General features: G+C 56.6%; 1 protein-coding gene and 1 long non-coding RNA gene across 3 annotated transcripts; both read left to right on the forward strand.

The window, feature by feature from the left end:
* The first annotated feature begins 670 nt into the window (after window positions 1–670).
* PIM1 (Pim-1 proto-oncogene, serine/threonine kinase) lies at window positions 671–4,401 on the forward strand. Of its 2 annotated transcripts, XM_030291980.4 has the most exons (6): window positions 703–920; window positions 1,011–1,117; window positions 1,206–1,256; window positions 1,591–1,957; window positions 2,612–2,788; window positions 3,011–4,401. In XM_030291980.4, exons 1-6 carry the CDS (start codon window positions 839–841, stop codon window positions 3,160–3,162), a joined length of 936 nt encoding a protein of 311 aa, XP_030147840.2. In that variant the 5' UTR covers window positions 703–838; the 3' UTR covers window positions 3,163–4,401. The 2 variants fall into 2 exon arrangements, with proteins under 2 accessions (XP_030147839.4, XP_030147840.2); XM_030291979.4 differs by having other exon boundaries at window positions 671–1,117.
* Window positions 4,402–12,242: 7,841 nt separating this feature from the next.
* LOC140680688 (uncharacterized) lies at window positions 12,243–13,381 on the forward strand. The gene is made up of 2 exons (XR_012052058.1): window positions 12,243–12,417; window positions 12,873–13,381. It is a non-coding gene; the product is annotated as an uncharacterized lncRNA (long non-coding RNA).
* Window positions 13,382–14,287: the final 906 nt, after the last annotated feature.

A 14,287-nucleotide genomic window follows, 5' to 3' on the forward strand; every position in this document is an offset into this window, starting at 1 on the left:
AGAGTCCGCAGCTGGAAGGGCCACACGGCCACTTTTACTGGGAAGGGGAGAAGTTCAGGCGCTGGGGGTGCGGGGCGGTGCGGGGCGGTGCGGGGCCGTGAGGGGCGGTGCGGGGCCGTGCGGGGCGGTGCGGAGCCGTGCGGGGCCGTGCGGGGCCGTGCGGGGCGGTGCGGGGCGGTGCGGGGCCGTGCGGGGCCGTGAGGGGCCGTGCGGGGCCGTGAGGGGCCGTGCGGGGCGGTGCGGGGCCGTGCGGGGCCGTGAGGGGCGATGCGGGGCAGTGAGGGGCCGTGAGGGGCCGTAAGGAGCCGTGAGGGGCGATGCGGGGCCGTGAGGGGCTGTGAGGGGCCGTGCGGGGCGGTGCGGGGCCGTGAGGGGCCGTGAGGGGCCGTGCGGGGCGGTGCGGGGCCGTGCGGGGCCGTGAGGGGCGGTGAGGGGCCGTGAGGGGCGGTGCGGGGCCGTGCGGGGCCGTGAGGGGCCGCCGCGGTTCGCGGGCAGCGCCGGTAGCGCGGCGGGGGCGGGGCGGGGGCGGGGCCCGGTGACCGCGCGGCCCGCGCGCGCCGCCGCCGCGCCCGCTCCCCATTGGCCGCCGTGCGGCGGAGGGGGCGTGGCTCCGCGCCGCAGCCCCGCCCCCCGGGCGTGCGGCCCCGCCCCCGGGCCCTGCGGCTGGCGGGGCCGGCGGGGGCCGCGCGCCACACGCGGCCGGGCCTCGCGCGGAGCGGCCGCTCGCGCGCGCTCCCCGCCCGCTCCCGCCCCGCGCGCGCGCCGCCCTCACAGCCCTGCCCGGCCCTGCCCGGCGCGGAGCGGAGCCGCAGGTGCCGCCACCGGCCCCGCCACCGGCATGCTGCTCTCCAAAATCACCTCGCTGGCGCATCTCCGCTCCGGGACCGCCGGCGAGCTGCACCCCGCCAAGCTACAGCCAGGTCAGCGACGCCCGTCCCCGGGGTGCCCGTCCCGACTCGGGGCCGGCCGGGGCAGCGGGCGGAGCGCTGACGGGCGGGTCTCGTCCGCAGGGAAGGAGAAGGAGCCGCTGGAGCAGCTGTACCGGGTGGGCCCGTTGCTGGGGAGCGGCGGCTTCGGCAGCGTTTACTCGGGGATCCGCCTCTCGGACGGCGCCCCGGTAAGTGGCGGGGCCGGCGGCGGGCGGAGCAGGAGGGGGCTCGGCGGGGCGGGCGCCGAGCTCAGCCCGCCGTTCCCTTGGCTCGCAGGTGGCGATCAAACGCGTGGCCCGGGACCGCATCTCGCAGTGGGGCGAGCTGGTGAGTGAGCGGGGCCGGCGGGAGAACCCGAGGCGTGACGGGCGGGGATGAGCAGAGACACGCGGGAGGGTGGAAGCCGGGACGGCGCGGGGGGAGCGGCTGTGGGGTCACCGGGGGACGCGGCGCAGCCCGGGCCGGGGAATGCCCAGCGCCGATGGGGGCGGGCGGGAGGACACCGGGATGCCAGGGACCGACGGGAGCGGGCAGGGAAACACCGGAGCATCCCCTGGGCGGGGGGATGCCCGCGACCGGTGGGTGCGGGGAAGGGGACACCAGGGCTTGCCGCGGGCGAGGGGAGCTCAGCCCCGCTGATGGCAGCGTGGTCGCCCCGCAGCCCGGCGGCAGCCGTGTGCCCCTGGAGATCGTGCTTCTGAACAAGGTGGGCTCTGGCTTCCACGGCGTCATCCAGCTCCTGGACTGGTTCGAGCTCCCGGACAGCTTCGTGGTGGTGATGGAGCGTCCGGAGTCGTCGCAGGACCTCTTTGACTTCATCACGGAGCGGGGGTTCCTGCCGGAGGAGATGGCGCGGGGGCTGTTCCGCCAGGTGCTGGAGGCCGTGCGGCACTGCAACAACTGCGGCGTCCTGCACCGCGACATCAAGGACGAGAACATCCTGCTCGACCTGGCCACGGGCGAGCTCAAGCTCATCGACTTCGGCTCCGGCACCTTTCTCAAGGACACGCTCTACACGCAGTTTGACGGTGAGCCCACAGCCGGGTGCACTCCCCGTGCCGGGCGTTGCGCGGCCGGGCCGGGCTCCGGAGGTTTCCCCGTGGCGGGGGGGGGGACGGCATGAATTCTGCAGCTGCTGCCAAGTTGCTGTTTGGCACGGGGAGGATGTTGTGAAACGGGAGCCGGCTCCCGGCCCTGCTGACAGCCTCCAGCCTCCGTCACCCAGCCTGGCTCGGGCTGGGGCGCGGGAAGCCAGCGTGACAAAAACACCTTGGGGAGGGGGGAGCAGAGTGGGGGTTTGCTTTGCAGGTGTGGAAGGGCGGCTGGGGCTTCTCCTCTCCCCTTGTTTGCCTTGGTTTATAATTTTAAATTTTTTTGCCATTGCGGGGGAGCGGGGGGGGGAAAGGCGTGGTTTTTCCCCACCCGTAGGTGGGTTTTTTTCCTCGCATGTAACGGCCGGGCCTTCCCCGGGCCTTGCTGCCCTCTTCTGGCACCGGCGCTTCCCTTTTACAACCCAAAGTTTGTAAACAAGAGTCACGTGCTGGCGGGAAGGCGGGCGGGTCACGCCGGTGCCGCCGGCGGCCGGGGATGCTCGGGCGGCCGGGGATGCTCGGGCGGCCGGGGATGGCCGGGGATGGCCAGGGATGCTCGGGCGGGGGCCTGATGTGCTCCTGTGTCCGCAGGAACGCGGGTGTACAGCCCCCCGGAGTGGATCCGCTTCCACCGCTACCACGGCCACTCAGCCACCATCTGGTCGCTGGGCGTCCTGCTGTATAACATGGTGTGTGGGGACGTCCCCTTCGAGCAGGACGAGGACATCATCCGGGGACAGCTCTTCTTCCGACGGCGCATCTCTCTCGGTGGGTACCCGGCTCTGGGGTGATGGGCTGGGATAATGGGCTGGGGGAGGCAGCAGGGAGGGGCCTTCATCTGCCCTGGGTGGCTGGAGGAGGTGGCACATGTGCTGCCAGCCCGCTCTGCTCCCAAGCACAGGGTGGAAGGGGTGGGCTGGGCACAGCTTGGGCACAGGGTGGACGGGAGCCTGCTCTGACTGACCACTGCTGCTGCTGCTGTCTCCTCAGAGTGCCAGCACCTCATCAAGTGGTGCTTGTCCATGCGCCCCTCGGACAGGCCGTCGTTGGAAGACATTTTCAACCATTCTTGGCTGCAGGATATTCACCTGGAACCAGCTGAGATCCACCTGCACAGTTTGATCCAGGAGCCTGACAAGTAACAGCTGCATGCAGCTCCTGGTCATAAGAAGCAAAGAAAACCAGACTTTTTCATCTTGACCATAGCAATGAGCAAGGATCCTCAGATGTTCTCAGATGGGAACGTGCACATCTTGCCCTGGAGCTGGGCTGAGGACCTGCTCTTCCAAGTTCTGGTAGCCACCATCCAAGCCAGCTGTCCTGGACTCCATCTGAACGACTTTGTCTCTTCTGAGATTTTACCAATAATTTTTTTTGGACTGGTTTTGGAGGCTCTCAAGTGTCATCTTGACCTGCTGAATTGGATGACCTGACTGCAAGAAAAGCTTCAATGGGGGAAAACTGTGGGGAGGGCAGGGCCTGTGGCAAACTGGCTGTCCCTTCTTACTGTCCCTTCTCCCTGTCCCCGTGCTTGTGTGCCTTCTGTTTGATCTGAGCTGTACTGGAGGAAAGACTTGACTTTTCCTGCAGTGCTGCTTTTCTGAGACTCGCCTGGGCCTATAGTTCCTTTACCCTTTTAAAAAAGGAAATGGGTCAGAAGATGCTTGGGAACCAAGTGGGTTATGCCTCGCCTCCTGTGCCTCCATCCCACACGGGTTTTCTGGGGTTCTTTGCTTTTCTGTGCCCTCACGAATGCACAAACAATGCAAACCAACAGCTGTAAATGTGTACATAGTTCTACAGGAGCAAAGCTTGATGTACAGTTGTGAATAGTGATAACATTTTGCCTTTTTTCTCATTTCCAGTTTTTGTTTTTAATTTATTTTCATAAATTTGTTGTTTGTTTGTTTTTAAAGGAAGTGTTCTAGCCGCTAGGATAACTTATTTATTTATTTATAATCCATGTGGGTTTCCAGCCCATGCCTTGCTTCTACAGCTGCTGATCCCCCGGTTTTCCATTCGGGTTTTCCCTCTGTTTCTGTCCTGTGTCCATCCCCGGGCCCATAGTGTTTCCATTGGATGTTTGGTGGAGGTGTGGGGTGGCTGCTTCTCCCCAGCTGTCTGTGTACATAGTTGTGGGTGCTGTTCTTTCCTTGCCACGTGCAGATCTCAGTTTGCAGATGAATTTGGGTTTTTCCACGGGTGTCTGGTTTTTTGGGCTGGGGAGGGGGGTCTGGCCCAGGCTGTCTGCACTGTCCAGTCTGTACCTGTAACCAAGTGTGTAGCCGGCGGGTTTTGTTAATAGTTAAAATTGTACAGGGGAATTGAGAAATCTTATTTTTTTTATGCGGTTTTAAATAAAAACAAAACACTTGCTGTGATGGAGCCATTCCTTTGTTGCGGGGTGGGGTGGAGGATATGCTGTGAGTTGTGGGGTACCAGTGACCACACCACGGCTACTCCAGGCACCTTGTCTCCAGCCAGACTTGACTCCAAAGATCCCACCCCAGCACCAACTGGGACCAGCCAGTCAAAAGCACCGCGGGGACAGCCGGATCCATCCCTCTACGGGGTGTTTCCAGAGCTGACTGCTCCTGGCAGCTCTCCTGGGAGAGATCAAAGAGGTGCTGAGCCCTTTTCGTTCCCATTCATCCGCAGGCTGGTGCGGAGCATGTGCTGGAGCTGGCGAGTAAACAAACATCAAAGCGCCCTTACGAAACGCCGGATGTTGTCGGCCAAATTCAATTTTGGTAAGGCAGATCCTGTTGCTCCGGCTCTGTTGGGTGTTGCATGCCGGGGGCTGGTGGGTGCAGGAAGCTGCCAGCGGGCTGTCCCCACCTCCAGCTCGGCCAACGCAGGGGAGCAGAGGAAGCTGATCTGCAGATTACCAGATTACGAGAAGTTGCTATCAGTCAACAGCGGTCGAGTTTTTTGCCCTCCAAACTGTCAAACCCCATTTCCAGCTCTGCGGCACTTCAGGGATGTTTGTTTGTGTGTTTTCTTATCTTGGTTTGGTTTTTTTTTTTTTTTTTAAATTAGTTTACATGTGTTGAATTTTAGAGCTCTGTTTCTGCGTGACCTGGAGCAGCTTTTGCTTCATGCACAGAGCTGTGTCTGTTCCAGAGAAGGGGCAGCTTTCCATTTCTATAGGTGACTTTGCAAATCCCCAGGTCAGATCTGACACAACAGGACCCTCCTTTCCTTGGCTTGCTCCAGGGCTTTTTTCCTAAATATCCCTATGTCCAGTGAGCAGTCCCCTTCCTCAGCTCACCCCAGGCTCTGCTGTCCTGCTTTCCAAGCCATGGGGCTGCCAGGAGGGAATGGGGGGTCCTGGAGCCACATCCCAGCCTTGTGGAGTGACCTGCTATCACCTCTGTGTCTCTGCCTTGGTGAAGAAACTGTTAAGTTGTTTTGTTTTGTTTTTTTTCTTTTTTTCTTGGTGTTTTTTTTTCCTATTTCACTCAGCTGCATCTTTCATCTCCTTGAGGCTGCTCGAAGCAGGAAGCACAGCTCCGAACGCCGTCAAAGTTTAGGCCTATTTTGAGATGTGGTTTGGATCTACCCTCCTCTCTTTCTTTTCCCCACAAGACCATCCAGGAAGCTGCCCTTACACGAACACAAACATCTCCACCACACCTCCTGCTACCCCGTGGTGTCCCCTCGCCCCTTGCGTGGCCGCTGTGCCCCCGGCACCAGCAGAGCGCTATCGCGGCCTCGCTGCGGGCCCACCCTTCCCGTAAACGCTCGCGACTGTTGCGGTGTTTCTTAGAAAACTGAGCAGGTCCCATGTGGAGCTGGGTGCTGATAGTCCCTTGGCTTCTGCCTGTGGCTGGTGATTTTGTCACCCCCGGCTCGTGCTTCAGGCACGGGACAGAGCTGGAGTGTCCCCAGCAAGATCCCGCTGCCCAGGGGACCGTCCTGTCCAAGCGCTGCGTGTTGGACTGATGCGTGTGTGCTCCCCAGTGCACCAACAGTCCTGAGCAGCAATGCGTACACAAGTCCAAGTGCCACCAGATTTGTGTCCCAAGCCTCTCTGGAAAAGGTCGGCACATGTTTGACTCCCTCAGCACCAGCTTTCCTGAGCAGTAACACCCTCAGGAGGACAAGAGCCACCAGACTCATGTCCCAGGTCTCTGCCACAGGGAAAGGCTCACGGGAGATGTGATGGGAGACCAAAGATGGGCTTGTTTTCCCCTCCAGGCTGCCCATCACCATTGCATTCAGGGCCTGGGCAAAAGAAGAGCCCTTTTCATCCCTTGTTTTTCCTCACTGAGGGGATATTTCCTTCAGTTTGGGGCCATCAGATAAGATAGGAGAGGATGAAAACACAGGAGTTACCCACTGGCAGGTGACTCAGAGGCAGCACTGCTCTCCCACCTCCCTTTCACAAATTTTTCTTGCTCCCCTGTGTCAGCAGGTGAAGCACCCACAATGCAGAAATCAAAAACAACAAAAAAACAATTGAGCAGGACCAGGAGGAGATTTCAGGCTCTTGGAACGCCAGTTCTGGGAGCACTGGAACCCACGGATGACTGAAGTCTTTCAAAGGCCAGCACTCATCACACCTGTGCCTTTCTGTAGACATCCATCCCCAGCTAAGGTGCTTGGTAATGCAGGAAGGACCAGCCAGGGCAGCCTGGAGCTGCAGCAAAAGGGACATTTATGTTTTACACATCCCTTGGGAGTGGGAGATGAGCAACAGCCAAACTTCTGCCACAGCTGGAGAAAGGCAGATGAGCACCAAGGAGAAAATCACCCGGGGAGCAGGGCCCGGGCTCACCACAGGGACCTGAAGAGCCAGAAACTCCGAGGTGGCACCTCACCACCTCCCTATCCTAAGGAAAACATCCAGGTGTCCCCGAGGCACTGTCTCAAACCCTTTGGCCTTCTTGGCACAGTGAGTCACAGGAGCTATTTTTGACTCCTGCCTTAGGTCTTAGGTCGAGGTGAATTATCAGCAAACCATGTCCCAGGGCTCCAACTCCCCGGGAATAGTGCAAATCAGTCTCCAAGCGCTTTGCCAGCGGCCTGTGTGGCAATAGCATCATCTCCATGTGGGGAAACTGAGGCACAGTGACCCAACTCGCTGGAGATCTTTTGTGGTGGAGCTTGGGCGCAGCTGCTTTCCCCTGCCCTCTTTCCTCAGGCTGAGATTTGCGGCGGGAGCTCACAGCTTTAATCCCTCGGTGTCCCCAGGTCCCCTGGGCAGGGGATTGAATCCTGCAGGAGCTCAGACCAAAGCCCTGCCCCCTCTCAGGGTGAAACTTGTCCCTTCCCAGGCCTCCTGTGACACCCCCAACCCTGCTGGGACAGCCAGGGTGGCCAGGTGCTGGTTTCAGGCACCTGGAGCCCCACTCAAGACCAGAGTCTCATGTTTTGGGGTTTACAATGACTCTTCCAAGAGCAGATCTGCACTAACCCTGCCTCCGTGACACATCGAAACTGCATCACTCAGCCTGCGAGTTGGTGGGGGTTTTAAAGAGGAAAAAACACTTATTCACCATAAAAAAACCCAAACCAACCGCAAAACCTTTCCAGCGTGTAAAGTTGAGTCAAATTTAGCAGCTTCAGCTAGAGAAACATATTTTGAAAGCTGTAATGGGAGTGTTTCTTTCATCTCTTTCCAAGTTTTTGGCCCCCTACCTCCAGGGTAATATTGTTGTGTCCTTACTCACTGGGTTTATTACAGTTAGGAGGGGGTTAAGCAACCCCAAAAATGAAACAACAGCTCCTGTTACAAACTGCAACAGCCACTTCAGTGACCCTCAAATACCACAGAGGCACGTGTGTGAATACAAGGGGCAAGCGGGTGTCCGGATGGAGATCTCACCCGCTGAGAAAGCTGTGAGGGAAACATGAGTGGCAAAATGTCACTTCAGGTCACCCAAAATTCTCCATCTCTCTCCCTGAAATGGGCAGGCAGGGCTGGGGCCCTCAGCATCAGAAGCAGCCCCAAGGGAATCCAGCCGTGCTCTGCCAAGCGTGCAGCACGGATGTGCCCTGGCAGCCCAAGCCTCAGTGCCAGGCTGCTCCCTGTAGGGTGCCCACACTGCCCAGGTGTGTGTACATCCCCCCCAAAACACACAGATTTGGCTCCATTTGGCCCAGTTTGGCTCCTGCTCTCTTTAATCAACGCCTGACGAAATCAAGGTGCAGCTGTGAGCACCAAGGATTTGGATTTTTTTACCCTCCGGGTGGGTCTTCTCACCTTTTGGGAGCCGAGCAGGATGTGGGCAGAGCAGACAATGAGCCCCCCACCCTGCCAGGGCAGAGGGTCACTCCCCTGTTGCTCTAGCAGGGTGTTTCCAAACAAAACCTTGATAAAGCCAACACGTGGAGCAGGAGAAGATGATGGGTGAATTGCTATGGAAAAGCGGGAGGGGAAACTCCAGAAAGCATCGAGCCCTCAAGATGGGGAGGAAGGGCCAAGCCAGCCTAGCCTGGCCGCAAGGAGGGGACGGCAGGACCAAAGGAATTCACAGATGCTAAAAGTGACTCTTGGAAAGACGGACTGTCCGTGCTCAGCCCCCACTCCCGCTCCCATTTCCCAGAGTTTGCAGCCCAGTTACGGGATGAGGGGATTTGTGATAACATTGTTGGATGTGTAATATGTGATAAATATCCCAGGGGTTTTGTACTCCGGCTGGAAGGAGTGAGCATCTCCACCCAGCTCCTTCCTGGAAACTTCGCTAATTCCCCTCCGACCAGGAGGGCAGTGCTCTCCTCGCAGCTGGGTACCCTCAAATGTGCTATTTTTTTGCCAGCTCTGAAGTTTCCTTTCTCTGCTTGAGCTTCGGGATGGGAAAAGGAACTGATTCTTCTGTCACGAGTTTCATTCTCGATCAGAATCGAAAGCTGCTGGAGATGCTGGGCTGGTTGTCAGAGAAGCAGGGCTCGCTCTGCCCCCCGAACATCTCCCCGTGCCCTGGCGGGAGGTGATGGAGAAGGAAAGGACAAAAAGCGCTGGCTCGGGGAAAGCCGGGCAGGTGCCGGTGCCGAGGCACCGAGACGAGCCCGTGCCGCCCTCTGCCGTCGGTTCCAGCCCCCAAAACCGGCGGCTTTGCAGAAAATCCCCGCATTTTGAATATTTATTCCTTTTTCTCCCCAAGTGCTTCCAGCCCTCCCGTGTCCTGAAAGGTTTCTTCCTCCCTAGGGCTTGGTGGACCTGGCCCCGGGGCAAGGTGAACTCTGTGTTCGGGAAAGGACTGGACTCAGCGCTCTGGTCTAGTTGCTGAGGTGGGGAACAGTTAAAGGTTGGACTGATGATCTCAGAGGTCTTTTGCAGCCTAAACAATTCTGTGGTTGAATTCAGTTGTGCCACATTCCTCCAGACCCAAAGTGCAGGTGAGGCCACCATGCTCTGGAGGTTCCCCCTTGGCTGGGGGAGATGGGATTAATTCTCCATCCACTGCCAAGCTGCAGTTTGGCAAGAGATGGGTGTTGTGAAACAGGAGCTCCTGGCTCTGCTGACAGCCTCCATCACCTGCACTGGCTCTGCTGGCGGCTGGAGCTGGAGCCAGTGTGACAAAAACACCCCTGAAGGGGCAGCAGAGGTGGCTCCAGAACCTGGGCTCAGTCTGGGTTCCTTTGCAGGCACACAGGACTTGGGCTGCTCCTCTCCCCTTGTTTGCCCTGGCTCACGATTGGGGTTTTTGGCCAGTGAAGGGGAGGATAAACACAGGTTTTTCCCCACTTGTGGGTGGGTTTTTCTCTGGCATATAAAGTCCAGGTCTTCCCCAGGGTTGTATTGCCCTTTTCCAGCTCCAATGCACACCCCAGAGTTGGTAACCACGACCCAGGGGCAGGAGAGAAGGCAGCAGGTCCTGCCACATGCCCCAGGGCAGCTCCTGCACGCCCAGGGATGCCCAGGCTGGGGTCTGGAGCTCCTGTGTCCCACAGGGGCACAGCCCCCTGGAGTGGAGCCACTTCCACTGCTGTGAGAAATGGATTTGCAAAGAATTCTCAAAACTTAGAAACTTAGTCTTGTAAAACTTAGAAAGCTCACAGAGTCTTGTATATGTGTATGCAAACACTGAGATAAGGTGTGCTGGCTTAGGAAGGCCATGGGACAGAGATGACCTTGCTGAGAGAGAGGATGAACTAGAAACAAGTTTAAACGAGTTTCAAAATATGGCTTTGCAAAAGACCAGATATTTCAAAGAATTAGAGCTATTGTAACAAGACCACATGGGGTAAAAATATAGGTAATTGGTGTTAGAAGAAATAGCAGCATTGTGTGGCAAAAGCTAACAGGCTGAGAACCATTTATAAGGAATTGTAACCAGGAAATAGATTGGTTTCTGATAGAATGGTGCTGAGTTTTACATCTCTTATGTCACCCTCCATTGAGACTAATCATGGAATGAAATATTTTAAAACACCTCTCAGTTATCTCATCTCTATAAAAGCTGCTACCACGGCCACTCAGCCACCATCTGGTCCCTGGGTGTCCTGCTCTGCAATGTGGCAGCAGCTCTCTGGCCACAGAGAGAAACACAACTTTCTCAGGCATCCTGGGGAAAATCTGTGAGAAGATCAGAGAAAAGAATGAGAAACAATTCTTATCTTCACTTGCTGCAGCTGGTATTGCGAACATGTGGAATGTGTTGTGGAGATTTGTGTACCAAAGGGTGGTTTCTTAATTAGCCAGTGGTGATGGTGTTTGGACTGGAGGACCAATTAGGTCAATCTGTGTTGTATTGCACTAAATAGTTTATTTAGTTGTTGTTGTTTTTCACTGTTGGTATCACATGGTCTCCCCCCTCAGATGTGGTGGTGTCTCCTGGTCTGCTCCTCCCTCTCCCCACCTGTATCCCAATGGATGCGGCCCCTCGGCTCTGCCCCCATTTCCCTGGGCTCAAAACCCTGCTGGATGACACCTTCGGTCTCTTTTTCCTCTTCTGGATTCCACCAGACACCTTGGCCTTTGTTACCTCCTGAAGCATCACCTGGATCCAAGGTGGCTCTTAAATAAATAGGATTTTAGTCCAGAGGAGAAAAGAGCCTTTTGTCTTTTACTTTTGTCCTATGTAAGATCATCCCCGCATTCAGGGGTTCAGATTTTATAAATCTGTATCATAAATGTCTATAAAATCAATGGGTTTCTTAATAAAGATATAGATGATTGATCAGCCCCACACTACAACATGGTGAGTGGGGACGTCCCCTTCGAGCAGGACGAGGACATCATCCGGGGACAGCTCTTCTTCCGACGGCGCATCTCTCTCGGTGGGTACCCGGCTCTGGGGTGATGGGTTGGGATAATGGGCTGGGGGAGGCAGCAGGGAAGGGCCTTCATCTGCCCTGGGTGGCTGGAGGAGGTGGCACACGTGCTGCCAGCCTGCTCTGCTCCCAAGCACAGGGTGGAAGGGGTGGGCTGGGCACAGCTCGGGCACAGGGTGGACGGGAGCTGCTCTGACTGACCGCTGCTGCTGCTGCTGTCTCCTCAGAGTGCCAGCACCTCATCAAGTGGTGCTTGGCCGTGTGTAATGCATTAATAAATGATTTTTTAAAAAATTGTGTGTAATCACAGTGGGTTTTTTATGTTTTTTTTTTTTGTTTGGTTTGGTTTTCGAATCCTAGGATGGCTTGGGTGGAAACCTTTAAGTTCATTTTGTTCCACCCCCTGCCATGGGCAGGAACAGCTCCAGGTGTCCCCTCCAGGGGCAGAGCAAATCCACATCGCTCCAAGCCCCGTCCAGCCTGGCCTGGGCACTGCCAGGGACCCGGGGGCAGCCACAGCTGCTCTGGGCACCTGTGCCAGCGCCTCCCACCCTCACAGGGCAGAACCCCTTCCCGATACCCATCCAGCCCTGCCCTCCGGCACTGGGAAGCCATTCCCCTTTGTCCAAGGTCCCTCTCCTGGAGCCCCTTTAAGCTCTCAGGTGTCCCCGGAGCGCTCCGTTCTCCCTGTAGAACACTCCCAGCCCGGCTCCAGAGCAGCGGGGATGGATTTTCGCCTCTTTTCCCGGACGGTTCCCCGCCACCACCCCGCGCCAAGATGGCGCCGCCGGGGGCGCTGAGGCGGCCGGGGGGCTCCGCCTGCAGCTCCCACTGCGGCCGCTGGGCGGCGCCGGCCGGGCGGGGCTGGGCGCCACTGCGCATGCGGTTATTGCCCGCGCAGCGAAACTACACCTCCCGGCATGCACCGCGAGCACAGCCCGGCTATGCAACAGCGTGGACACGGAAAGACTCCAGTTCCCGGCATGCTCCAGGGAAGAAAACGTAAACGTCACGCCGGGCTCCGCTGCTTTCTGACCCTGCGGGGACGCCGTCCTGGCCGGCGAACCCGGAAGTGCCGGCGAGCCCCGCGTGGGTCGCACATGGCGGCGCTCGGCCCCGCGCCCTGCCCGGACACCCGCGGGGTATCGGGCCCCACACCGCGCCCGGCCCTCCCGGTGAGCCGCCAGCGCCCGTCCCAGCCTGCCCCATCCCTTCTCCCTCGCTGCAATGGCAGCCCGGCGCCGTTGGGCCGTTCCGCTGCTGCCTTGGCTCACACCGGCTCCGGTACCAGTAGCACCGGCCCGTCCATCATCAGCTGTGAAAAACGCCAGTCACTTGGTTTTTAAAATTTTAAAAGTTTAATAGTAATAAAATGGTTATAAAAATAATAATACAATTAGAGTAATAAAGTTTACAGTCAGGACAATTACAAGACAATAAAAAGCAAAGAATTACGGACGTCCAGATGCTCTCGGACACTAAGTCACAGAAAGCATGGCTTGTGAACAAAGGAATCACCTTTAAAATAATACACTTGTTGCATATTCATATATACTTCATGGTTATGCATACATTCTATTCTAAACAAGAAACTCTGTTGTATGTCATCTGTTTCCTTTAATCCCCACAGCATCTTTGGGTCTCATCAAGGCCTGAAGAAATTCGCTTCTTCTGATAAGAAACCATAAATTCCTTTTCTTTGGAAGATTCAGGTGTTCCTCAAAGTGAGTATCTCATTCCAAAAAAAAACAAAAAAACAACACCTCCCTCCACATACATAGTCTCTATTTTAACATTATGTTGGAACCTCAAACTATATTTACCACACTACCTAAGAGAATTAATACAGCACAACTTTCTAACATTACACATATAATATTCATTGCTGCCAACAGCCCTCTCTGGGTTGTTATCCTGCATTTTAGAGCACTTTTATTTATTTTAATATTGTTTATTTTATTTTTGTTTATTGTACTTGTTTGTATTTGCAGTTTATTTGCTCTAATAAAATACATAAAGCTTTGCTTGTATTTCCTCGCAAGACCCATTTTGTGAACAACTGAGTTATTTCCACCTGATTGCAGTGTGTGCTTAAATGATTACTTAAGGATTTGTCTGTAATTATAAAAACGAGAACTTCACACATTGGTGCATTTCTTTGGAATTTGGTTTTTTTCTTTGCACAAAACTGTTTGCTGACAGTTTTTAATGTGTAACTGAGCACCAGAGCGGCTTCCCCAGGTCTGGAATTTTCTGCAAAAGCAGTTGGGTGAGATTTGCAAAGGCTCTCAGGAGCGCTGGGATGGTTTCCAGCCAGGTTCCCAGAGCATCCCTGCGACTGTTAAAGCCCAGACAAGCCCCCAGCGCTCCTGGAGCCCCGGGCAGGGAGGCAGGACCTGCTGAAGGCAGCAGAGCTCTTTTTAAAGCTCTTTTTAAAGCTCTTTTTAAAGCTCTGCTCTGAGCTGAGAGTCTCCAAGGGTTGTTTGATGCCTCTGCCCAGGATTTCCTGCGGCATCCTGGTGGGAACGCGCTTTCACAGGAACCTGGTGCTGTTCCAACTCTGGAATTTTGTGTCAAAGGCTTTGGGGTGTCGTGAGAGTCTCCAAGCGTTGCCCCCACTGCCCGCAGCACCAGGGAGGCTTTGAGACCCGGCGGATTTGGGCACCCTGGCAGATGTTCTCACTGTCTGCCCCTTGTCCAGGCACCAGAAAAACCTTTTGGGGGTTCCCCCTGCACCCAGAGCACCGCCCTTCATCACCGGGGGGGAATGTGGGGTGCAGGGCGCTGTTCCTCCCGCCCCTGCCCTCGGGGGACACCGAGGGACACCAGGAAACACCAGGAAACACCAGGGAACACCAGGGAACACCAAGGGAACACCAGGAAACACCAAGGGAACACCAGGGAACACCAAGGGAACACCAAGGGAACACCAGGGAACACCAGGGAACACCAAGGGAACATCAAGGGAACACCAGGGAACACCAGGGAACACCAGGGAACACCAAGGGAACACCAGGAAACACCAGGGAACACCAGAAACGCCAA

Source organism: Taeniopygia guttata, chromosome 26, assembly GCF_048771995.1.
Source record: "Taeniopygia guttata chromosome 26, bTaeGut7.mat, whole genome shotgun sequence".
Classification (NCBI taxonomy): Eukaryota; Metazoa; Chordata; class Aves; order Passeriformes; family Estrildidae; genus Taeniopygia; species Taeniopygia guttata.